At 43.5% G+C, this 26,859-nt stretch overlaps 1 protein-coding gene across 6 annotated transcripts in view; it reads left to right on the forward strand.

Annotated features, from left to right (window-relative positions):
* The window catches only part of SORT1 (sortilin 1), a 91,076-nt gene extending 65,391 nt beyond the window's left edge, over positions 1–25,685 (forward strand). For 4 of the 6 annotated variants that reach the window (XM_023232546.2, XM_023232547.2, XM_023232551.2 and 1 more), the window contains 10 exons: positions 7,458–7,560; positions 7,898–8,066; positions 9,768–9,958; positions 11,722–11,911; positions 17,186–17,302; positions 18,204–18,312; positions 19,770–19,868; positions 20,387–20,493; positions 20,777–20,900; positions 21,105–25,685. In XM_023232546.2, coding sequence (XP_023088314.1) covers positions 7,458–7,560; positions 7,898–8,066; positions 9,768–9,958; positions 11,722–11,911; positions 17,186–17,302; positions 18,204–18,312; positions 19,770–19,868; positions 20,387–20,493; positions 20,777–20,900; positions 21,105–21,119 — 1,224 coding nt within the window. In that variant the 3' untranslated portion in view covers positions 21,120–25,685. The remainder of the gene's footprint in view (positions 1–7,457; positions 7,561–7,897; positions 8,067–9,767; positions 9,959–11,721; positions 11,912–17,185; positions 17,303–18,203; positions 18,313–19,769; positions 19,869–20,386; positions 20,494–20,776; positions 20,901–21,104) is intronic. The other 2 variants (XM_023232549.2, XM_023232548.2) reach the window with 1 other exon arrangement.
* The last annotated feature ends 1,174 nt before the right edge of the window (positions 25,686–26,859 follow it).

Below are 26,859 nucleotides of genomic sequence, written 5' to 3' on the forward strand. Positions count from 1 at the left end.
TACGCCATTCTCCTGCCTCAGCCTCCCGAGTAGCTGGGACTACAGGCGCCCGCCACCATGCCCGGCTAGTTTTTTGTATTTTTTAGTAGAGACGGGGTTTCACCGTGTTAGCCAAGGTGGTCTTGATCTCCTGACCTCGTGATCCGCCCGTCTCGGCCTCCCAAAGTGCTGGGATTACAGGCTTGAGCCACCGCGCCCGGCCTGAGCACTAACTTTCTTTCGGCTGTATACCTCAACTAGTTTCTGACAATACACTTCTTTTTTCCCCAGCTTTATGGAGGCATAATTGACAAATAAAAATTGTATATATATTTACAATGTACACTGTGATGTTTTGATATATGTATACATTGTGAAATGATTACCACAGTCAAGCTAACTAACATATGCATCACCTCAGAATTATCTTTTGTGTGTGTGGTGAGAACACTTAGGATCTATTCTCTTAGCAAACTTCAAGTAACAATACAGTATTCTAGACTATAGTCACCATGTATATTTTCCCTCTAAAGCTTATTCATCCTGAATAACTGAAACTGTATACCCTTCATCTCCCCATACTCCAAGTCCCCGAAAGCCACCATTCTACTCCCTGCTTCTGTGAGTTTGACATTTTTACATTCCACTTATAAGTGAGATCATGCAGTATTTGTCTTTCTGTGCTGGGCTTATTTTACTTAACGTAATGCCTCCCAGGTTCACCATGTTTTCAACAGATGACAGGATTTCCTTCTTTTTTAAGGCCAAATAATATTCCATTTTCTTTATCCATTTATCCATCAGTGGACACTTAGGTTGATTCTGTATCTTGGCTGTTGTGAATATTACTGCAGTGGACATGGGAGCACAGATATCTTTTGGACATACTGATTTCGTTTCTCTTGAATATGTACCCAGAAATGGGATTGCTGGTAGTTCTGTCCTTCATTTTCTTTTTTTTTTTTCTTAAGATAGAGTCTTGTCCTGTCACTGAGGCTGGAGTGCAATGGCATGATCTTGGCTCACTTCAACCTCTGCCTCCCGGATTCAGGTGATTCTCCTACCTCAGCGTCCCGAGTAGCAGATTACCGGCATGTGCCACCTTGCCCAGCTAATTTTTTGTATCTTTAGTAAAGATGGGGTTTCACCATGTTGGCCAGGCTGGTCTCGAACTCCTGACCTCGTGATCCACCTGCCTCCACCTCCCAGAGTACTGGGATTACAGGCTTGAACCACCATGCCCAGCCCTGCTGTTATTCATTTTCTAGGAAGATTTCTTACTGTATTGCATAGTGGCTGTACCAGTTTACATTCCCACCAACAATGTACAGCATTCCCTTTTTTCCATGTCCTTGCCAATACTTACCTTTTATCTCTTTGATAATAGCCATTCTAACTTGGGTGAGATAATATCTCATTGTGGTTTTTATTTGTATTTCCCTTATGATTAGTGATGTTGGGCATTTTTTCATATACCTGTTAGCCATTTAAATGTCTTCTTTTGATAAATGGCTATACGGGTCCTTTGCCCATTTTTTAGTTGGATTATTTGTTTTCTTGCTACTGATTTGTTTGGATATTAACCCCTTGTAAGATGTATGGTTTGCAAATACTTTCTTCCATTCTGTGTATTGTCTCTCTTCTGTCTTTTGGTGGTTTCCTTTGCTCTGCAGAAGCTTTTTCGTTTGATGCAATCTCATTTGTCTGTTTTTGTTTTTTGTTGCCTGTGCTTTTAAGGTCATATCCAAAAACCCATTGCCCAGATGAATGTCAAGCTTTTTTCCCTATATATCCTTCTAGTAGTTTTACAGTTTCAAGTCTTACATTTATGTCTCTAATCCATTTTGAGTTGATTTTTGTACATGACATGAAATAAGGATTGAGGCCAGGTGCGGTGGCTCACGCCTGTAATCCCAACACTTTGGGAGTCCAAGATGGGCGGATCACGAGGTCAAGAGATCGAGACCATCCTGGCCAACATGGTGAAATCCCATCTCTACTAAAAATACAAAAATTAGCTGGGTGTGGTGGTGTGTGCCTGTAGCCCCAGCTACTGGGGAGACTGAGGCAGGAGAATTGCTTGAACCTGGGAGGCGGAGGTTGCAGTGAGCCGAGACTGTACCACTGCACTCCAGCCTGGTGACAGAGCAAGACTCCACCTCAAAAAAAAAAAAAAAGAACAAAGAAAAGGGTTGAAATTCATTCTTCTGCATATAGATATTCAGTTTTCCTAGCACCATTTATTTAAGAGGCTGTCTTTTTCACATTGTGTGTTCTTGACACCTTTGTCAAAGATAAGTCGACAATAAATGCATAGATTTATTTCTGTGCTCTCTGTTCTGTTCCATTGGTCTATATGTGTTTTTAATGCCAGTACCATGCTGTTTTGATTACTATAGCTCTATAGTATATTTTGAAATTAGGTAGCATGATACCCCCAGCTTTGTTCTTTTTGCTCGCAATTACTTTGGTTATTCAGGGTCTTTTGTGGTTCCATATAAATTTTAGGATTTTTTCTATTTCTGTGAAAAATACCATTGGAATTTTTTTTTAGGAGGCAGACTCTTACTCTGTCACTCTGGCTGGGGTCCCGTGGAATAATCATAGCTCACGGCAGCCTCAAATTCCTGAGCTCACACAATCCTCCCACCTCCCAAGTAGCTAGGACTACAGGTGTGTACCACCACACCTGGCTAACTTTGGTACTTTCTGATAGAGATGGGGTTTCACCATGTTGCCCAAGCTAGTCTCAAACTCCTGGCCTCAAGTGATCCTACCACCTCAGCCTCTCAGCTGGGATTACAGATGTGAGCCACCGCAACTGGTTGTTTTGTTTTTGATGTACCTTAAGTACCTAAAACAGTGCCTGAAATATAGCAGGTACTCAGTAAACATCTGATGAATTAATTAATATGTATTTGGATTGTTCTGTGTTGTCACAGAAAGAGGGTTATTTATAACCATATAATAGTAAAAAAAGACAGTCAAAATAATAGGCATTACATTTAATCTGTAGATCACTTTGGGTAGTATGGACATTTTAACAATATTAATTATTCCAATCCAGGAACATAGGATATATTTCCTTTTTTTTTTTTTTTTTTTTTTTTTGTCAAATTTCTTTCATCAATGTTTTGTAGTTTTTTAGTCTTTCACCTCCTTGGTTAAATTTGTCCCTAAGTTTCTTTTTTTTTTTTTTTTTAAGTTTTTTTTCTTGTGCTACTATAGATGGAATTTTCTTGATTTCTTTTTTGGATACTTTGTTGTTAGTGTATATTGTATTTTTATATGTTGATTTTATATTCTGCAACTTTTTTGAATTTGTTTATTTTAACAGATTTTTGGTGAAGTCTTTAAAGATTAAGGATTTTTATATATAAGCTCGTGTCACCTGGAGACAGACAATTTTACCTCTTTCTGGTTTGGATGCTTTTTATTTTTATTTCTTTTTCTTGCCTAATTACTCTGGCTAGGACTTCCATTACTGTAATGAACAGAAGTGGTGAGAATGGGCATCTTTGTCTTATTCCTGATCTTAGAGGAAAAGGTTTAGCTTTTGACTGTTTGAGTATGATGTTAGCTGTGGGCTTGTCACATATAGCCTTTATTGTGTTGAGGTATATCCCTTTTATGCCTAATTTATTGAGAGCTTTTATCATGAAAGAGTGTTGAAATTTGTTAAGTGCTTTTTCTGGATCTATCAAGATGATATGATTTCTATCCTTCATTCTGTTAATGTGGCATATCCCATTTATTGATTTGCATATGTTGAACCATCCTTGCATTCCACAGATAGATCCTGCTTGATCATGGTATATAATCTGTTTAACATGCTGTTGAATTCAGTTTGTTAGTATTTTGTTGAGGATTTTTGCATCTATGTTCATCAGAGATACTGATCTGTAATTTTGTTTTCTTTTAGCGTCCTTGTCTGGTTTTGGTAGCAGGGTAATACCACCCTTATAAAATGAGTTTGGAAGTGTTCCATTCTCTTCAGTTTTTGGAAGAGTTTGAGAAGGATCAGTCTTAATTTTTCTTTGAAGAATGTTTGCTAGAATTCACCATTGAATCCATCAGGTCCTAAACTTTTCTTGTTGGGAGGTTTTTGATTACTGATTGAGCCTCCTTACTCTTATTAGTATGTTCAGATTTTCTATTTCTTCTTCATGATACAGTCTTGGTAAGCTGTATGTGTCTAGAAATTCATCCTTTTTTTTCTAGATTATCCAATTTGTTGAAGTATAATTGTTCATAGTAGTCTCTTAGGATCCTTTGTTTTTTCTGTAGTATCAGTTGTAATGTCTCCTCTTACATTTCTGATTTTAGTTGAGTCTTCTCTTTTTTTTATTCGAATTAAAAGTTTGTCACTTTTTTATCTTGTCAAAAAAAAAGACAAATCTAAGTTTCATTGATCTTTCATATTATTTTTCTAACTTCTATTTCACTTACATCTGCTCTGTTATTATTTCCTCCCTTCTGCTAACTTTGGGCTTAGTTTGTTCTTTTTCTGTTTCCTTGAGGTATAAAGTTCAGGTTTTTGAGATTTTTCTTTTTTCTTAATGTGGACATTTATCACCAAAAACTTTCTTCTTAGAACTGCTTCTGCTGCATCCCTTAAGTTTTGGTATGTTGTGTTTCCCTTTTCATTTGTCTCAAGATTTTTTTGATTTCCCTTTTCTTTGACTCACTGGTTGTTCAAGAATATATTGTTCCATTTCCACATTCATGTGAATTTTCCAATTTTCCTCCTTTTACTGATTTCTAGTTTCATTATATTGTAGTTGAAAAGATACTTGAGGCCGGGCGTGGTGGCTCATGCCTATAATCCCAGCACTTTGGGAGGCCAAGGTGGGTGGATCACGAGGTCAGGAGTTCAAAACCAGCCTGACCAACTTGGTCTCTACTGAAAATACAAAAAAATTAGCCAGGCGTGGCAGTGGGTGCCTGTAATCCCAGCTACTCAGGAATCTAAGGCAGAGCATTGCTTGAACCCAGGAGGCAGAGCTTGCAGCGAGCTGAGATCACGCCACTGCACTCTAGCCTGGGTGACAGAGTGAGACACTGTCTCAAAAAAAAAAAAAAAAAGAAAAGATACTTGAGGTGATTTCAGTCTTACATTTGTTAAGGTTTGTTTTGTGGCCTGTCCTGGAGAATATTCTCTGTGCACTTGAAAAGAATGTGTATTCTGCTGCTGTTGGATTGAGTGTTCTGTATATGTCTGTTAGGTCCATTTGTATGGTGGTGGTCAAGTTTGCTCTTTCCTTACTGGTTTTCTGTCTGGATGATCCATCGTTAAAAGTACAGTATTGAAGTCCCTTACTATTATTGTATTGTTGTCTATGTCTTCCTTCAGTTTTGTTAATGTTTGCTTTATACATTTAGGTGCTCAAATGTTGAGTGCATTTATATTTACCAATGTTATAGGCTCTTGATGAATTGACACCTTTATCATTGTGTGGTAACTTTCTTTATCCCTTGTGATAGTTTTTTACTTAATGTCTATTTTGTCTGATATAAATATAGCCACCCCTGGCTGGGCACAGTGGCTCACGCCTGTATTCTTAGCACTTTGGGAGACCAAGGCGGGTGGGTCACAAGGTCAGGAGATCGAGACTATCCTCGCTAACATGGTGAAACCCCATCTCTACTAAAAATACAAAAAATTAGCCGGGCGTGGTGGTGGGCACCTGTAGTCCCAGCTACTCGGGAGGCTGAGGCAGGAGAATGATGTGAACCCAGGAGGCAGAGCTTGCAGTGACCCGAGATCGCGCCACTGTACTCCACCCTGGGCAACAAAGCGAGACTCGGTCTCAAAAAAATAAATAAATAAATATAGCCACCCCTGCTCTCTATTGGCTACCATTTGTGTGGAATATCTTTTTTGGATCTCTACTTTCAGCCCAGGTGTCCCCTTACACACATAGTCCTTTACAGATGGCTTCAGCAGGGGAATCTCTTACCAGGTAGCTCATCCAGAGATTCTTGCAGGGTAACTGACAGGTTCTGCAGGTAGGTGGGCCTGGTGCCTTGGTCTTTGGGAGTAGCTTGGAGGTTGGGTCCTCTGCAGCAGGCCTGGCAGTGGAATCCACTAGAGTGTACCTTGTAAGTGGGTCTTCAGGTGAAACACCTGGAACCTGGTAAGTGGATCTGCAGGAGCCAGCCTGGTGCAGGCTACCCTTAGCCTTCAGGGGCTGGCCTGAGGTAGTGGTCCACTTGGCTGGGTCTATGAGAGTGGGCGTGGAGCCTAAGACACCAGTTTCTTAAAGACAAGACTGGATCTTATTTCCAACTACCATCACATCTTGTACAGTGTCTGAAGTATATCAGGTGCTTATCAAGTTTATTTGTGTGGAGTCCACCTTTAAACATTGGTCAGAGGCTTTGATGTAATGCAAAAATAAAATAAACTGAGACAGGTTACCCATGAGGAAATAATTGTATATTTGCTTCCAGATATTGTAGTACATTTCAGAATCAAGAGTATGCCACTGAGCTACAACTCAACAACAAACAAATAGCTTGAATAAAAAATAGGCAAAGAACTTAAATAGACATTTCTCCAAAAACACTATAGAAGTGACTAACAAGCATATAAAAAGAGGCTCAACATCACTAATTATTAGGAAAATGCAAGTCAAAACCCCAATGAGGTATCTCCTCACACAGATTAGGGTGGCTACTATTTTAAAAAGTGTTGGCAAGGATATGGAGAAATTGGAGCCCCGGTGCACTTTTGGTGAAAATGTAAAATGGTGCAGCTACTACAGAAAACAGCATAGTAGTTCCTAAAAAAAATTAAAAATAGGATCATCATATCCAGCAATTCCACTTCTGGGGTATACATCCGAAAGAATTGAAAGCAGGTTCTCAAAAAGATATTTGTACAACCATGTACATAGCAGCATTATTCATGATAGCCAAAAGGTGGAAGCAACTTGTGTCTATTGACAGATAAATGAGTAAATAAAGTGTGGGGTGTGTGTGGATACACATACACACACACACACACACACACACACAATTAAATAATATTTAGCCTTTAAAAGGGAGGAAATTCTGACATACGCTATTAATACAACATGGATGAGCCTTGAGGACATTATGCCAAGTGAAATAAGTCAGACACAAAATGACAAATATTATATGATTCTACTTATATGAGCTTCCTAGAGTAGCCAAATTCATAGAAAACACAAAGTAAAATGGTAGTTTCTGGGAGCTGGGAGGAGGAAGAAGTAGGGAACTGTTGCTTATTTTGTGATTGAATTTTATAAGATGAAAAGGCTTAGAGATGTGATTGTACAACAGTGTGAATATACTTAACACTACTGAACTATACACCTAAATAGTAAATAAATGGTTAAGATGGTACATTTACCTAGGTCTGGGTTAACTTAAAGCTTTATTGGAAGGGGTCTGTGAAATGATTAAAGAAATTGTATCTTTGGTTCTAATCTAAGCTTTTTTTCTTTTCACAGTGCAGCCTTCATATTCATGCTTCCTACAGCATCTCCCAGAAACTGAATGTTCCAATGGCCCCACTCTCAGAGCCGAATGCCGTAGGCATTGTCATTGCTCATGGTAAGAAACCTCCCACTCACCACCTCCAACTGGAACAGTGGCTGAGCACACTGAAACTCAGCTGCAGGCTTTGAACGCTCTGAGAAAAAACACTGTGGATGCTTTTACATTCCTTTGGTAGAATTTCTTATATTACAACAGCACTTTGGGTTTTTCATCAACTTTTATCAGAGAGAGCAACACAACTTCTCCCAAGTTTTTGGTGGTTTTCTTTCCTACTAAAAGAGGCTTGATGGGAAATAATCAGAATAAATTCATTCAAAATTATTCTCTCTTGAGTAAATGCTCTCTGTTTCATTGCCTATTTGTGCTGATGAGATGGCGGATTATGTTGCAGGTAGCGTGGGGGACGCCATCTCAGTGATGGTTCCAGATGTGTACATCTCAGATGATGGGGGTTACTCCTGGACAAAGATGCTGGAAGGACCCCACTATTACACCATCCTGGATTCTGGAGGCATCATTGTGGCCATTGAGCACAGCACCCGTCCTATCAATGTGATTAAGTATGCATGAACTCATCTCATGCGCACTGTCTGCACAGAGGGCAACTGGGGGGGATGTTCTTCAGTTTATTGGGGGGATGTTACAGACTATAATTCAAATTTTTGCATTTGACAGAACTATAGATAAGATTCTAGAAAGGATTGCTTTTAAAATGGCGTTTTTTCTTCTCACTGCCTCTAGCTAACATATTTGTCACTTCTTAAAAACATTCTTTCTGGGTTGGGTGCAGTGGCTCATGCCTTTAATCTCAGCACTTTGGGAGGCCAAAGCAGGAGGATCACTTGAGCCCAGGAGTTCAAGACCAGCCTGGGCAACACAGGGAGACCCTGTCTCTAATATTATTTCAATTAAAAAAAAAAAAAATATATATATATATATATTCTTTCTGTCTACAAAATTATTATGGAAGTGTTCAAGCACTCTAGATTGACAATGACTTCTTAAGTACAAGTTCTGAGCCGGGTGTGGTGGCACACACCTGTAATCCCAGCACTTTGAGAGGCCAAGATGGGTGGATCGCTTGAGCCAGGAGTTCAAGACCAGCCTGGGCAATGTGACAAAACGCTGTCTCCATAAAAAAAAGAAAAATTAGCTGGACGTGGTGATGCACGCCTTTGTTTCCAGCTACGTGGAAGGCCGAGGTGGGAGGATCACCTGAGGAGGTTGAGGCCACCGTGAGCCGAGATCGTACCACTGCACTCCAGCCTGGGTGACAGTGATATCCTGTCTCAAAGAAAAAAAGAAGTATAAGTTCTTATAAAATAATTTGATTGTTACTTATTTATTTATTCATTGAGATGGAGTTTTGCTGTTGTCACCCAGGCTGGAGTGCAGTGGTGCAATCTTGGCTCATTGCCACCTCCCGCCGCCCAGGTTCAAGTGATTCTTGTGTCTCAGTCACCTGAGCAGCTGAGATTACAGGCATGCACCACCACACCCAGCTAAATTTTGTGGGGTTTTTTTGTTTTTGTTTTTTGTTTTTTGTTTTTGGTAGAGACGGGGTTTTGTCATGTTGGTCAGGCTATTCTTGAACTCCTGACCTCAGGTGATTCACCTGCCTCAGCCTCCCAAAATACTGGGATTACAGGCGTGAGCCACCACAGCCAGCCTTAAATTTAGTAATTTAAAAGCCATTTCTTACCTGGATCACTCTCCTGTCTTTCCTTTGAAATAATTTCTGTAAAGGTATTTACTTTCATACTCTCCCTGAACAAATCTCTTTTGCTTATCCTGTTAACCACAGACGTTAAAAGTAAAAACAGTTGACTGGGTGCGGTGGCTCTCGCCGATGATCTTGGGAGGCCAAGGCGGGAAGATTACCTGAGGTCAAGAGTTCAAGACCAGCCTGCACAACATGTGAAACTCCATTTCTACTAAAAATACAAAAATTAGCTGGGTGTGGTGGCACGTGCCTGTAATCCCAGCTACTCGGGAGGCTGAGGCATGAGAATCGCTTGAACCCACGAGGCAGAGGTTGCAGTGAGCCGAGATCGTGCCACTGCACTCCAGCCTGGTGACAGAGTGACACTCCATCTCAGGAAAAAAAAAAAAAAAAAAGATTAAAATAGTTGTCAGCCAATAAGCCATCACCTAAATGTAAGGGGTTTTGTCTGGTTTGGGGTCAAAAAGCCAGAGTGGTTTTCTGAATTCCCAGTACACATGGATTCTCTGTCATGATCTTTCTCTAATCGTGGTTTCAGGTTCTCCACAGACGAAGGTCAGTGCTGGCAAACCTACACGTTCACCAGGGACCCCATCTATTTCACTGGCCTAGCTTCAGAACCTGGAGCGAGGTCCATGAATATCAGCATTTGGGGCTTCACAGAATCTTTCCTGACCAGCCAGTGGGTCTCCTACACCATTGATTTTAAAGATATCCTTGAAAGGAACTGTGAGTGTCTCCTTTGACCTTTTCTACCAGCAACTTGTAAGCCCATTTTCCTAAATAATCAATATGGTTTGATTTCTGTTAGCTGGAATCAGCAGATGCATATGCACATGAAAGAGGATTGACAGATGTTCTGTGTGGGTGATTAAGTAAGGGAATGGCATCAGAAAAACAGCCTCCTCCTTGGTGCTAGCACTGTCCAGGAGAAATATGAGGGCCACATATGTCATTTAAATGATTCTGTCAGTTACATTCTAAAAGTGAAAAGAAAGGTGATATTAATAAAATAAACTTAACATATCCAAAATATTATCATTTCAACATTAAGCAATATTAAAGGCCCAGAAAATAGCTTCAGAAAAAGACTCATAATGTTCATTACACAGTGTTCCCGAAGTGTCACAAGCAAACCCTGATCTCAGTGCCAAACAAAGGTGCTGGCATTATACCAAGAAATAAGGGGAATGGCCGGGCGTGGTGGCTCATGCCTGTAAGCCTAGCACTTTGGGAGGCCAAGATGGGCAGATCACGAGGTCAGGAGTTCGAGACCAGCCTGGCCAACAGGGCGAAACCCCGTCTCTACTAAAAATACAAAAATTAGCCAGTTGAGGTGGCGGGTGCCTGTAATCCCAGCTAGTCGGGAGGCTGGGGCAGGAGAATCGTTTGAACCCGAGAGGAAGAGGTTGCAGTGAGCCAAGATCGTGCCTGGGTGACAAGAGCAAGACTCCATCTCAAAAAAAAAAAAAAAGAAGAAGGGGGATAAAGAAAAACACTGGAAAAAGGATGACCTGTAGTTAAATGTTGGCATAATACAATAAAAGACTTAACGTTTCCAGACACTTTAGTTGAATTTGGTCCTTTGAGACTGTCATGAGCTCATTTCCTCAGCGTGTTGATTTAGCGACTCCTGAGGGAGCAGACCCTTGGTTTGGACCTTACTTGTCCATAAGACGTTCAAATAGATTTAATGCCTGAGGGTCGCTGTCATTTAAATCCATTCAGTAGTCTGTACAGAAGCTGGCTTGGGAGTTCTCCCCTCAGCAGGCGGTTTTCCAGTTACCTCTAAAGTTTAATGTCATTAAAAGATTGGTTAAGCACCTGCTTTTTAGCAGGCTTTATGCTGGTCTTCATTTCCCGAAGGATAAAACCTAATCCACTGTCTTTAGGTCACAGCCTTTGAGTCGTTTTTCCAGTAGATGATACGACATACCAAGACAGAAACTAGGTTTATCAGCAATCTGCATTTGAGAGCTGGTCAACTGGAGCTAGAAGTCTAGGAAGAGGATGTTTTCCCTTCTGCCTTAAGCCAATGAACACATGGTGAAATTGAACCTGTGCTCTTGGCTAATTAGTATCTTGTCCTAAACAAAGAGCTCCCTGGCCCTGCGTGGAAAATATCTGGTTGCTTACCTCTGACAGCTCCTTGACTGAGGGTGTAGGTGTGCAAGACACACAGACAGCAGCCTCTTAGTTTGGAAGGAACTTGAGAGATTTTCTATCCAGCTCCCACTTCAAAACAAGTAGGGTTTTTCCTAATCCTCAGATGGATGTTGAGATGGAAAGAATACTCTTTTGGCATGAGGAAATGCAATTGCTAGTAGGCTGTAGACTACTGTAGCTTTCTGTTTGCAATTCCAAAATGAAGGAATAGGTTGAGTCAGACATTCCCACTTTCCCTCTCCTTGTTCTTCCTATAGCCTGGCAGCTGCCTCCCGTGGGTGGGTTCTGTGCTGTGCACTTTCCTGAACAGTCTGTCTCTCATTTAGGTGAAGAGAAGGACTATACCATATGGCTGGCACACTCCACAGACCCTGAAGATTATGAAGATGGCTGCATTTTGGGCTATAAAGAACAGTTTCTGCGGCTACGCAAGTCATCCGTGTGTCAGAATGGTCGAGACTATGTTGTGACCAAGCAGCCCTCCATTTGCCTCTGTTCCCTGGAGGACTTTCTCTGGTATCAGCATTCCTCAGATTTCTCTATCTCCCCTTCCCTGTTGGAGGAGGTGAAAGACAGTTTTCTTGTAGGCTAACAAATATTGAAATCCAGCCGGGCACCATAGCTCATACCTGTAATCCCAGCACTTTGGGAGGTCGAGGCAGGCGGATCATTTCAGGCCAGGAGTTCGAGACCAGCCTGGCCAACATGGTGAAACTCTGTCTCTACAAAAAAAAAAAAAAAAAAAAAATTAGCTGGATGTGGTGGCACATGCCTGTAATCCCAGCTGCTCAGGTGGCTGAGACACAAGAATCACTTGAACTTGGGAGGCGGAGGTTGCAGTGAGCCGAGATCATGCCATTGCACTCCAGCCAGGGCGACAGAGCAAGACTCTTGTCCCAAAAAAAATTGAAACCCTTTTCTCCAAGAGTGGAGAACTGCTGCTTCTTATCAAGGAAACTGAGGCACAGAGAAAGGAAACCAAAATTGTTAATAATTAGATAATATAATCATATTAGACAGTTAATGGGCAGAACCAGCAAGGAACCCCAGAAATCCTGAGTTGACAGTGGTGGGAAGGAGAGAAGTGATATAAGAAAGAAGAGAGGCTGGGCGTGGTGGCTCACGCCTGTAATCCCAGCACTGTGGGAAGCCGCGGCGGGTGGATCATGAGGTCAAGAGATTGAGACCATCCTGGCTAACATGGTGAAACCCCGTCTCTACTAAAAAAGACAAAAAAGCTAGCTGGGCATGGTGGGGGACTCCTGTAGTCCCAGCTGCTTAGGAGGCTGAGGCAGGAGAATGGCATGAACCCGGGAGGCAGAGCTTGCAGTGAGCCGGAGCTTACAGTGAGCCGAGATCACGCCACTGCACTCCAGCCTAGGGGACAGAGTGAGACTCCGTCTCAAAAAAAAAAAAAAAAAAAAAAAGAATAAAACAAACAAAAATCTGTAGGAAATAAAGACAAAAACACCAAAAGAAGTGGTAGAGGAGCAAAGAGGAAATTAGACCTTAGAAAATAGCCTGAGGCCATGCACGGTGGCTCATGCCTGTAATCCCAGCACTTTGGGAGGCCAAGGAGGGTGGATTGCTTAAACTCAGGAGTTTCAGACCAGCTTGGGCAATATGACAAGACCCCGTCTCAAACGAAAACAAAGAGAAAGAAAAGCCCCCTGACAGCATGAGCTCAGCAGGCGGACACTAGGTTTTGGATCCTCTGCAAGAATCAAGGCAGAGAGATGGTGGTTGGTCCTGAGACTAGAGGTGACATCAGTATAGTCATGGTCCTATTAAGGTTTAGAGGCCATCAAAGTGGACTCCCTAGAGTTCAGGACCATCCAGACTTAAGGATTAGTTACTTGGCTGGCATCGGGTTAGTTGATTATATAAGGGCATGAGTCCCTGGATAACTTAAATGAGGTAATTTTGGGGCAATAAGAGGAGCTGCTTAACATCACAGATGATGATCTTATGAAACTTGTTACCTGTAAAAGATACTGACACAAGATAAAAGTAGATCCTAAAGGATTTGGACAAAGAAGGGAGGCAGATAGCAGCCGTGGCCCTGCATGTCATGTTCTCTCAAATCGCAGGTGACAGTAGAATATAGTTCTGACCAAAATGCAGGTCTGACCCAGTGTGGTTCCTCCTGGCATGGCTCACACCTGTGTGTGGCATGATCAAGGGTCCTCCCTTCTCTGTTTCCGTAAGGATCACCTTTGGTGTTCCTGTAGGGTTGGAGGTCATTGATGAACCTGTAACATTCTAAAGGGTTCTCTCCTATCCTTGACTCCACATATGCCAGGCTCTTCACCTGTGCTTCTGCTCTTCTCCAACAATGCCGTGGTTCTTCAGACCCCCATGCCACTGCACATGATGCTTCCTCTGCCTGAAAAGTCTTTCCACAGTCCCTGCTTCACCCCCAAGTCTGGCGACTTCCCACTTAGCCTTTCATACCTAGCTCAGGTATCACCACTAGATGGGCTTTCCCTCATCTAGACCCCCAGAGTTCCCCTATTACAGCACTTACTGTGTTTTAATTACTATTTACAGGTTTGCTTCCACCATTAAGCCCCAAATTCCTTGGAAGCATATTCTATTCGATAATAATATAGTAATCATGATAGCAGCTAACATTTATTGAGCACTAACTCTATACTAGGCACTGTCCTAAGCAATTTACATTTAACCTCACAACAGAGAGGACATGACTGTCGTGCCCATGGGAAGTGGCAGAGCTGGGATGTAAACTGGCATCCCAACTCCAGAGCCCACATGTTTGGGAAGTGGGTCCTTTATGAGTGAGAAGGGTACTCACAAAAATCCAGAAATTTCTGAGTGAATACCTAAAACTCTTACCCGAATTTCCTCCTGTTATTTGAAGAGTGATATCTTCAGCATATTTTGTTCTCCATACCCTCTCTCCTAAATACTTACCAGAAAAACCTTGAAATACAAGCAGCATCTATATATTCCCCAAATACTCATTGAATACCAGCTGTGTGCAGGCAATGAAAAGCGATAATGGAAAATTTGTTGCAAAACAGAAGGTGGCGAGTGCCATGGGGATTTAGAAAAGGAAGAGAATATTTCATGTAGAGCTGAAAGGAAGTGGGTCAAAGAAGGCCTTGTTGAGGAGGTGGTATGAGAGCTGAGCATTGACAAACGGTAAGATTTGACCATGAGCATCTGGGAAGAAGCAGGTCATCAATGCCTGTGGACTGCTGCAAGCAGAGACACCGACAGCATGATCAAGGAAGGGTGTTCTGGAAGATAGGCCATTGAGGAAGTCATAGTAGTCATGATAAAGAAGTAAGTAGGGTCCACAAGGAGGATCCTCAGGCTAAATTTTCTACTGAGATAGTGGTGAGGAAGGTAATGTCATGGACAAATATGGAAATGATAAGGAGAGTCTGTCACAAAGGAGAAAACATGATGTATTTTGAACGTCTTATTTCTTTGAGGTTTTGTCAGCATATTTAGGTGGTAATATCCAGCATGTATTCGAAATACAGCATTAGAACTCAAGAGGTAAAACCTGGAAGTTTTAGTTGCAACCAAAAATAGTTGTGATCACTAAGGGAGAGCAGGTAGAGAAAAAGTAAGAGAATGCATTATACCTCCCCCCGCCCCCGGCAGAAGACTACATTTATGGGTTAGGAGGAAAGAAGAGCAGGCAGGGGCAGGGGCAGCAGCGGGCAGAGAAACAGATGAGTGCAGCTTTGCCAACGCCAAGGTGGGCAGGGGCACAACAGTGTGTTCGATGCTGCAGAATGGGTGGTCTGGGGGAATGAGACCAGAGAGGGCTCCACTGAATTTGATGATTATTGAGCTTTGGGGACACTGCAAACACTCATTTTCTTTTTTTTTCTTTTTTTCTTTTTTTTTTTTTTTTTGAGATGGAGTCTTGTGCTGTCGCCCAGGCTGGAGTGCAGTGATGTGATCTCGGCTCACCGCAACCTCCTCCTCCCAGGTTCAAGCGATTCTCCTGCCTTAGCCTCCCGAGTAGCTGAGATTACAGGTGCACACCACTGCACCCGGCTAATTTTTTGTATTTCTAGTAGAGATGGGGTTTCACCATGTTGGCCAGGCTGGTCTTGAACTCCTGACTTCAGGTAATCTGCCTGTCTCGGCCTCCCAAGTGCTAGGATTATAGGCATGAGCCACCGTACCTGGCCCAGACACTTATTTTCAAAGTTGCAGAAAGGGTCGAAGCCAAAATGCATGGAAGAAAAAGTAAATGCGTAAAATAGGACAAGTAAAGAAATACTCTTTCGAGAAATGTGGGTAATGAGGGAGAGTTGGGTTAAGGAAGTAATTTCTAAGGTCAAGACATGCAGGCTAAGGAGACGCTGCCAGCTGAGTGGGAGAGATTGATTGTTCCCCTCATACTCAGGGAAGCAAGGCCCCAGGGCAGGTCGGAGGAGGGGAACCAGGGATGCTCATGGAGCCAGCCCTGGAGATTGTCAGCAGACATTGTTTCTTTGGGGAAAACAGGAAAAGGAGAGCAGTGGGTGGCACTCTGGAGAGACAGGGTGGAATGGAGGACAGAAAAAAGTGTTCACATGGAAGGCAAAGACTATCTAAGAAGCTAAGAGAAACAGAAGTGGGGAAGACAGAAAAATTTGCCATGTACCGCAAGGGCAACATAATAATGACATTTGGAGGTAAAGAAAAGAATTACTGGCTGGGCGCAGTGACTCATGCCTGTAATCGCAATACTTTGGGAGGCTGAGGCAGGTGGATCTCTTGAGCTCAGGAGTTTGAGATCAGGCTGGGCAATATGGCAAAACCCTGACTCTACAGAAAATACAAAAATTAGCCAGGCACAGTGGTTCACACCTGTAATGCCAGCACTTTGGGAGGCCCAGGTGGACCGATCACTTGAGCCCAGTAGTTCAAAACAAGCCTGAGCAATGCATCAAGACCTTATCTTTACAAAAAATTAGACGAGCATGGTGGTGTATACATGTGGTTCCAGCTCCTTGGGAGGCTGAAGCGGAAAGATCACTTGAACCCAGGTGGTTGAAGCTACCGTGTTCATGCTGCTGTACTCCGGCCTGGGCAACAGAGCGAGACCTTGTCTCAAAAAAAAAAGAGCGGGGGGAAGGAAAAGAAAAGAATTGCCAAGTATCCCTGAGTTGAGAGCTGCTGCTGTTGCTGAGGTTTCTTTGTGAGTCCTACCCCTCTGCAGACTGCATTAGTCCCCTGCCTGCGCCTGAGCTGCCTGCAGTGCACAGCCTCGGGGCCCTTGCTAGTCCTACCCCACCAGGCCTGACCCATAAGCTTCTTTTCCTCAATAAAGCCCTCTCTGGCCGGGCACGGTGGCTCACGCCTGTAATCCCAGCTCTTTGGGAGGCCAAGGCGGGCGTATCACAAGGTCAGGAGTTGGAGACCAGCCTGACCAACACGGTGAAACCCTATCTCTACTAAAAATTTAAAAATTAGCCAGGCATGGTGGCACACACCTGTAATCCCAGCTACTCAGTAGGCTGAGGCAGGAGAGTCACTTGAACCTGGGAGGCAGAGGTTGCAGTGAGCCAAGAACACACCACTACACTCCAGCCTAGGCAAGAGAGCAAGACTCTATCTCAAAAAAAAAAAAAAAAGCCTTCTCCATGTCTGTTTTCCTAAAGCGACCTCCTTCAGAGGTGTCACAGGCCTTCCTGAGCTACTTTCTAACAACCCAAGACTGGAATGTTAACCATCCACTGCCCCACATAAGCCTTCATTGCTAGTCACTTACTGTCTTCCAGCTGCTTTGAAAGGTACTTTATTTGCTGACTCTTGCAGTGATTTTGGCTACTACCGTCCAGAAAATGACTCCAAGTGTGTGGAGCAGCCAGAACTGAAGGGCCATGACCTGGAGTTTTGTCTGTATGGAAGAGAAGAACACCTAACAACAAATGGGTGAGGTGGCCTTTTCTGCCTTGTCATGATGGTTGAGGTGTTCTTGTTCAGAGTGAAAGCTGCTTCTCTCCACACTGAGATCCAAGCCCTACTTTAGAGCACTATTTTTGGAGGGGTTAGGGAGGGGCAGGATGTGAAGGCCTCCCTCGAGGGTCAACTGCAGGAGGTGAGCCATGGGTTCTTGGTGTCAGAGGACTCAACCCTACCAACACCACGAGGCAGAGGGCAGGAGAACAAGCTCGGCCAGATCCTGCACCCCTGCCTCCCGCCCACCGCCCCCAGGAAGGGAGGAGAGGTGATGGACCCCCAGGCAGAACGATGGAAGCGTCCCATCCACCATGAACGTCCATCACTTGCCTGGCACAGTTTAGGCATGGCCAGGCAGAGCTCTGTCTGATAGGACTTTCTTTGGTGATGGAAGTGTTCTGTAATTTGCTGTGCCCAATATGATAGTCACTAGCCACACGTAGCTGTGGACACTAGTGTAACCGAGGAACTGAAATTTTCATTTTAATCAATTTTAATTTAAGTAGCCACCATATTGGACAGTGCTGCTCTAGAGGGGCCTCATTACCTCCCTCCCCTGATAACTTCCCTCTCCCATTTTGGACCACTTGTTAATGACCTTTTTTCAGGTCACATTTCTTTGGCACAGTCTCTTAGGTAGAAAGAACAGGCATGTTTCTGACAGCAGGGGACTGAGATGCTTAGTTTGCTTAAGGCCTGAAACTACACAAAATATCCCCCAAAACATCCCTGTGGACATCCCCCCAGACCTGAAAGATGATGTAAGGATGGGAAGCTTTTTGGCAGCTTTTCAAATCTTGTTTCCAAGAAATAGGCAGGGACCCAGGAATACGTCCTTATCTTCTGTTACCAAATAATCTTCTCTGCCTGGTAGGTACCGGAAAATTCCAGGGGACAAATGCCAGGGTGGGGTAAATCCAGTTCGAGAAGTAAAAGACTTGAAAAAGAAATGCACAAGCAACTTTTTGAGTCCGGAAAAACAGGTATGTTAAAATAGGTCTAGTTTTCAGGTACAAATGGAATTTTGTGTTCTGCCAAGAAAAAACAAAGTTAAAACATCAAGAGTTTTGTTACTGATACAAAGTGGTCAAACTACTTCTGTCAGGCTTCCCTTTGCACAGGAAGCTGTTAGCATGAAGGATGGGTCACGTAACCCAGTGATAAGCTCACCCTACTGAAAGCTCTCTTTTTATTGAGGGTGGGGGGATGATATTCTGTAAAGTTGTAAAATTCTTAAAATCATACAGTTGTGGAAATTTCTGAGGCTGAGAGTCATTTAGGAAAATTCAAAAAGTTGTCTATGGGCCGGGTACAGTGGTTCACACCTGTAATCCCAGTACTTTGGAAGTCCAAGGCAGGTGGATCACTGAGGTCAGGAGTTGAAGACCAGCCTGTCAAACATGGTGAAACCCTGTCTCTACTAAAAATACAAAAATTAAAATTACAAAAATTAGCTGGGGGTGGTGGTGTGCACCTGTAGTCCCAGTTACTCCGGAGGGTGAGGCAGGAGAATCGTGTGAACCTGGGAGGTGGAGATTGCAGTGATCCGAGATCGTGCCACTACACTCCAGCCTGGGCAGCAGAGCAAGACTCCGTAACAAAAAAAGAAAAAGTTGTCTGTGAAGGGCCATGACCTGGAGTTGTGCATGTATGGAAGAGAAGAGCACTGGGCAATAGGTGGGGTGGGTCTTTGACCAAGTCATGTTAAGTATGTTCAAAGTGAAAAACTGAGCTATGGTAATGGGCAGGTTTTGATTTAGAAGCAAGTTACCTGTTGGGTGTGGTGGCTCACAGCTGTATAGTCCCAGGACTTTGGGAGGCTGATTTGGGCAGATCAGTTGAGGCTAGGAGTTTGAGACCAACCTGGGCAACATGGAGAAACTCCCATCTTTACAAAAAAACAAAACAAAAATTAGCCAGATGTGGTGGTACATGCCTGTAGTCCCAGCTACTCAGGAGGCTGAGGCGAGAGAAATCGCCTGAGCCTGGGAGGTCAAGGCTTCAGTGAACCGTGATTATACCGCTGCACTCCAGCCTGGGTGACAAGAGTGAGATCCTGTCTCGATTTAAAAAAAAAAAAAAAAAAAAAGATCATGAGGCTGCATCCAAATCCATAGCACTGAACTACCTGTAGAATTGGAGATGTGTAAAGAGGAAACCTCTTGATAATGAAGCACTAGACCAGCAGCATGACTTCAGATGCTAAACAGCAGGCCTGTTTCCCAATTCGTAATAGGGGAGGTCAAGCTGGACCACCTGCAGTTCTTCCTCTCTGCTGTTCTAAGGGGTGAAGGACTGACAAGGGGTGGGATTAAGGAGATGATGGGAGAGGAGTGTGTGGGTACGTGTATTGGTAAGGGGGCAAGTTCCTCCCTCTGTGCACCCTTGTCCTGGGCTCCTGGTGACTCTCCTCAGAGTGTTCGTGTGTGTGATTGCACAGGACTCCCGCCCACAGGGACACAGCTTGTCCCAGAATCCAGCTCCGCCTCCTCTGGGATACATTGAAAACACACACTCCCTATTTCCCACCCAGAAGCAGGTAGGTCACACGCAAACAATGATATAATAAGGCTTATTTGTAACAATATATCAAAATTAAGTAAAAAAATAAATCTTGGTGTCATATAATGGCCTGCCTGGTTCTTCTGACACAGCTTCTTCCCAGATAATGACCCTGTTCTCTAGGCATTCGGCCCACGTTATAGTAGTCTCCCTTTCCTGCTCCACCCTTAAGCCCCAAGACTTGTGAACAGTGGTGCTGTGGAGCAGTCATACTTGATCTAGGCAGTTGCCGAGGCTTCCAGGGTAACTTTGACATTTAAGGCACTGAATTTGAAGGTTCAAGGCAGTTGGAGCTGAGATGACCCTCTGCCAGCTATAATATTCTCCTGGTAACACTGAGGTGGTTCATCTTGGGGGGTTGGAAAAAAGCCATCCTTAAGCACATCAGGACTGCAGATCATTCACAAAGAGATGAGGGGAGTGAGTGGCTGCTTTGACCTCAGTCCTAGGATATGCGTGCCTAAAACTTTTGTGTTTGTGTTTTAATTTCTCAAGAATTCCAAGTCAAATTCTGTTCCAATTATCCTGGCCATCGTGGGATTGATGCTGGTCACAGTCATAGCAGGAGTGCTCATTGTGAAGAAATATGTCTGTGGGGGAAGGTAAGGAACACGGAAGTCAATCCAAGGTACTGAGTTCAAGCCAGAAGACTGGTCTAGGGCATATGGCTGAGTCTGCTCTTGGCAAAAACTAGGTACTTGCAGTACTGTTCCTGAAAAATCAGGCCCAAATCTTCTCATGTCTTACGTTTTTCGTATGTCAACCATGGACTGTGCTTTCTGTGTCTGATGCGTTCCTGAGTGTATAAAACTGAGAAAGTCCACAGTCCTGTAAGAAACGCACCCCTGTGTGCCACCCGAGTGTTAAGGAGGTTTCTGTTCACAGGTTCCTGGTGCATCGATACTCTGTGCTGCAGCAGCATGCAGAGGCCAATGGCATGGATGGTGTGGATGCTTTGGACACAGCCTCCCACACTAATAAAAGTGGTTATCATGACGACTCGGATGAGGTGAGGCTATTTCTTCTTGAATGGTAGTACCCCCCCAAAAAAAAAAATACAAGAAAAAAAAATTTGTCTTCTGTTCGTGATCAAGATATGCCAGGGCCAAGGCAACTTAATGACCATAAGATTTGGCAAGCCCAGAAACTAGGTGATTGCTTTTGAAATAGGAGTGTTGTGGTCTGTCGGTAATATGGTGCATGTCTTTTTCAGGACCTCTTGGAATAGCTCTTCAGAGGAGCTGGACCCAGCGTGAATGGTGGAACCACAGTACCTCTTACACTCCCTGTGGCTCCAACTTCGGGAAATAAATTTCCCATTGCGAGGGACCCAGCTCTGTTTCTGCTGCTTCCATCAAAGCCAAAAGGACCTACATTAAAGAAATGCAGGGTGGGGGTGGGGAACCCTGAGCACTTTTTTACAATTGGCTCTGAGAAGAAGGGGGACATTTTAAATTCTTTAACTTCTTATTTCTCGTCCTGTCTCTTTGCAAAGTATGGGCTTTTGTTTTTGTTTTTTAAGGGAAATGAAATGGAATTCGAAGGGACCTTTTCACTAACCTCACTTCTGTGTGTTCTGCATGGCGCCTGCCCCAGGGCATCTGCCAACTCCAGCATCAGCTCTCCCAGTGTACTTGGTACCATCCCTGGGCTCTGCTGGCGAGACGAAGCAGCTGTAGAGATGAAAACAGGCTGCAGAGGCTGGCACAGCCTGGCCGGCTTTTCTCCATCTGGGGACAGTCCTTCTCCAAGAACACTGCACACCAGCTCCTCACACAGATCCCACTTCCTTTTTTTGTGTTTTTCAGAGACCACAGACCACAGTGATTTTTCTTTTCCCATGTTTAATTAGGCAATACCCTTGTTAATTGCCCTTTGGCAACTAAGTTAAACATGTGCTTCCCACACAGTAAATCAGGAAGACTTACAGGGCAATATTTTTAACTTGGGGCAGGAAGAAGGGAGCAGCAGAGAATTGACTAGATTTAGCACCTATTAAAACTCTTGCTTCTTCTGAGATCTTTCAAGCTGTGCTTTGTGTGTGTGCCAGTGGACTTACTCAAGGACAGGGTACAGACTTAGCTGGAAGTCTGCCCAGGCTGAATGATCTCTTCCCTAGAGTTGATTGTCGGGTACACAGTGTGGCCCCCCCGAAGACGGAACCTCACAGTCTTCCCTGTTCGCTTTTTAACTGTCATGTGGCTCATTGCTGAATCATGTCAATGGCTGCCTGTCTGCTGCTTCTTAGGTTGCTGTTGTACATGGAACCAGGACTAGAGATTTTTTCAGATGTATAGACTTAAAAAATTAGAATTTCATTACCAGGCTCTCCTTCTCACCACTTTTTTTGGCTTCACCAAGTAATTTGTTGATATGAAAATTTTGGAGGAACCAGTTGGAAACACATTTCCAGTCTAGATGATGCTTTGTGTAGATGCATTGATTTCTTATTTTGAATTGAAAAAAGTTTTCCATTTGATACTTCTCTAAATTAAATAAATTATAGAATGTAGTTGGGTGAATTTTGGGGTGCCCATATAGTAATGGAAAGCTGTAATAATTAGTTTTAATACAGCTTGAATATTTGCTATATAGGAATGTAGTATGGAAAGTTTTGGTCTTACTGTAGCTACTGTGCGGGTCACAGTTTATCCCAGTGATTATGACTGGGACATTCTTTGGTAGATACCATTTGCTACTAGTTTATTTTGTGGCTAGAAAGTCAGGTTTTTTTTGTTTTTTTTTTTTTAAGTGCCAAATTAACTTTCGTCAGAATGTGAGCAGATGGCTAAGTTCTCTCCTCCCCAGAATGGATTAACAGCTGCGTGGAAAGTGGGGGAGAGAGTGGATGGAGACTTTTAGAGACATTGAAACTGCAGTAGAATTAAATGAGTCAGGGAGCTTTATTTTCTAACGGAAGCTCACTGACTCATTTAATAAATGGGCAGTTGTTGCGAAGATAATTAATATGGTTAGGGCTGGAGTGCACTGGTCTTTTTGCTAATTCATTTTGCATGGTTTTAAAATTAAAAATAATTCCAAAGATACGCCAGCTCACAAATGAAAGCGTCAGCCTCTGTCCTACCCTCCCTCCTGCCCAAACCACTTTGGTGCCCATAAAAGAACTGTTTACACCACTTACCTTTCTCCCAGCATGTACTCACTGTGGGTAGATGCACCAATACATGGTAATCCTCTTACTCATTTTAAGACGTAAGAAACTTAATATTCTTCTCTAACCCATATACGATTACCAGTGGAGCTAGCCATTGGTAATGGCTATTATAAGCTCTTCACTTATAATGATATCTGGGATTTCTGTGGAACTTGGCAAATGTTCAGAGCACCTTCACTCACATAATGTCATTTGAACCTCACATTGTTCTTGGGATGGAGTCAGTTGTTCAGGGTTCCCATGTGTGTGATAAGCAGTACTGGCTGGCTGTCTTCAGAACTCCTGGAAATCTTTATGCATTTGAGTGCTGACCACTTTGAGCAGGGCAGCCTTCATGTAGATGACTTGCTGTTCTTTATGACAGGGATCAGTGGCATTTGTTTCCGAGCAGTATTTAGCACCTTTTTGCCACCTTGGTGAACAGAAAATTGTATTTTCCTGTCTTTCATGACTGAAAACAAAAGTAATGGGAATTATGTATTTGCAGAAACTGCCCTTCCCCTCATTGAGGGTCACTGCTCAAGAGTGCAGAAGTGGACTCTCCACTGATGGGTCTCCCTCCCCATCCTGATTTCCACCCCAGGCTGGCTAGCTCCATTGGTTTGAAGACTGACAGCCAGCCTGACTCATTCTCATTATTGGCTAGTTAGCTTTCTTTATCAGCCTGCTCACTCACAAATGTATGTCCTCAGCCAGAGAGTAAGACAGCCCAAATCCGTTACAGCTTTAAAAAAAAATAGATTTCTAATTTGCCCTACTCATGTTAGGAACATTATCTTTGAAGGTAAAACATAGTATATCATTGTGTAAACTCCCAGGCTTGATGTAGCAGAAGAGATCATTTCTGGAGGCTTCAGCAATGGAATTTAGCATTATAAGAGAGATTGAACATACCAGTCCAAAGTGGTCCGAGTTGTTAAATCCAGGTAGGGAACTCACTCTTCTTTCTGCTCTGGGCCTAAGGGGGCATTGGGCTTTAGTGAGACCACAGACCAGGCTGGTCTCTCCTGGAGGCTGTTAATTCAATGGCAACTCTATTTCAAAGAATAAAAGCCTTTGGAGAGTTGCGGCAGTTCTGGGGGTGGGCTCAGGAGAGTCCGTAGATCAGCTGTAACTGGAACTTGGAATCGGTGTCTGCCTCTGAATGGACTTCCCACCTCCTCTCTCTTGCTCTGAGGCTTGCCTCTGGGCCTCTCCATGCCCAAGCTGCCTTTCATCCCTGACAGGCTGGTAATGTGCTGACCACCTCCAGCTCCTGCCTCGAGTCTGTAAACCAGAGCTGGTTCTCTCATGACCTTCGTCACGATACCAGGATACGAAGAGGAGCCCGGGGCCATCCACACCCACCCTAGGGTAACAGGGCTGGCCTGGCATTAGTCATTATTTAGTTTCCAGGCCAACCATCCAGGTAGAGATTCCCTCTTTCCTTTGAGCAGCGCTCTCAAGAGCCTGTCCACAATGACCTAGAGTGCATCCTGCTCACTGTGAGTGTAGGGCGACACTATACATATATAAACTGTATAGTGTACATGGTAATGAGTTATTGCTATGCCCCTTGCCCCTATATTCATCCAGGATACTTGGAACTGCTGAAATAGGAAGGGATTCGGCTTTCAACTTTGCTGCCATCTTCCCTAAGGCAGGAAAATGAACATGGACTTAAATGTCCTTTGAAAAAAAACCAAAGTTTTAAGATTTGCTGTGTGATGAAGTGACAGGGAGGGCCAGAGTTAGCAGGTGCCAGACTTTCTGTTCCATCTGCCACGGGTTCGTCCAGCTCAGGTAGCTCTAGGAGCACCATCCTGCCCTAACAGAGCCCAGGCCTTCCCCTCATGAAGCATCACTGAAATAGCAGGAACATGTTGATGTCTTAGTTAGGTTGCATTACAATAACAAGAGTCAGAAAATTAATTCGAAACAACTTGGCAGTATGCATTTCTTCACACCAGTACATTCTTAAATGTACTTGTTTATAAGGAATAACAAACTAATCTGTACCTTTATATATATGTGTGTGTACATATATACATATATAAACTGTATAGTGTACATGGTAATGAGTTATTGCTATGCCCCAGATCCTTAATGTAGTTCTCATCCTCCGCATGCCCTCAGCCACAAGTGGGTGACTGACAGCTCCCTGATGATTTGGCCCACCTCCTGTGTTCGGACCTCTAGGGAGGAGGGTTTTGGTTATATTCTCCTTTTCCTCCTGCACAGAAATGCTCAGGGTCCCCATGTGCCTGTTGTTCAACCCTCTCTCTTGTTCCCTTTCTGAGCATGTGGTCCTTCCCCCAAGCTGTGGGACATCTGCCTTCCTACGAAAGTGTAAAGCAGTATTAAGATCATTACTGCATGTGCCCTAAAAACCCAAGTTTTCTATTCCCTTGGGACAGAAAATTGCATGTGAGGTGGGATAATCGAGTTTCAGTGACCCACATCAGTTACACATTAAAGCCAGGCCCCATAATAAAATTCCACAAAATGGAAATAAAACTCAAATTTCTTTAGCATTGTGTAAATAAATCTGAATGTGTTTAACTTTGTACTGGTAATTTTCTGTATATTTGGAATATTTGGGTTAAAAATAAAACAGACTGGACTTTGTTACCTAACCTACTGAAATGACTAAGTTACAGTTTGTTAATATGATACTGTTTCCAGTTTTCTAGCTTCAGAATCAGACTCCAGCAATCAGAGAACAGGCCAATTAAAGAGCCAGGACTGTACATTTATAGCATGAAATGTATTCGGTCATCTATGAGGAAAACGGCTCACAAAATGTGAGCCATAAATTACCTAATTTTCTTGCTCTTTGTGCTCATACAGCTCTTCCTCCTGTGGGTGTGTGTACGACCAGTGCCTAGAAAGTCTAGGCACCCACCCCACATACCTTCACAGGTTTCAGTTGCTACACTGTTCCTTCTGGACACAGCAAGAGATAATTACTCCTTGAATTCTGTGTTCTTTTCAGCAGGTTTGACACCTGGCGGCACTGAGAAGTTCAGCTTTGTAACTTCCCATCTGCCCCTCTTACATTTCTCTTGCTGTTCATACTGGCCCTTGTCCATTTCATTTAAGGACCTTGCAAAGCGTTTAAGAGAGGTTCCTGCCCACCCGTCTGGAACCATTAGCCATCCTACCCTGCTAGCCTGGGGCAATATTCCATGTAATACTCCAGCATCTTGGTCTGAAGATGACAGGGCAAAGCCCTTGTTCCTGAGGCCACCATCTGATGGAAGAGTTTCTACACCAGGACATTATCGAAGGTCGTTGTTATTTGAAGGAATTCTATCTAACATGGTATTCTAAGATTTCCTGTACCAGAATCACTAGGTTGGTTTTTTAGGTGCAGATTTCTGGATACCACCCCAGACCTATTGAATTAGACTTTCTGATGGGCAAAGCTTAGGAACCTGCATCTTAAAGTTGATTATTTACACCTTCGTTCCAACAAAGGGCTAAGATTCAGCCTGGGCCAATTTCCTCACCAAAAGATGGGTTACATGTTGTATAAAAGGGGGTGTATTTGGGGTCTCCTGGCTAGGGGACTGTCCACACTTAACAGGGCCTTGGCTGGGTCAGGCAAGAAAAATAGCTCAGGAAGACCTTCAAACTAGTTCTGATATGGCAAAAACCCAGTCTTCTGCCAACCAAACCAGCCCCATAGGCCATCCAAGGCCCCAATAAACAGATTGTCCTGGACCTCAGCCCCTATACCAGTTACAAAGAGGGTGCGCTTCTGTCACCCCAAGATAACACAGGCTCCTGGGATCTTACCAATTACCCCAAA

This window comes from Piliocolobus tephrosceles, chromosome 1 (genome assembly GCF_002776525.5).
Source record: "Piliocolobus tephrosceles isolate RC106 chromosome 1, ASM277652v3, whole genome shotgun sequence".
In the NCBI taxonomy this organism is placed as follows: Eukaryota; Metazoa; Chordata; class Mammalia; order Primates; family Cercopithecidae; genus Piliocolobus; species Piliocolobus tephrosceles.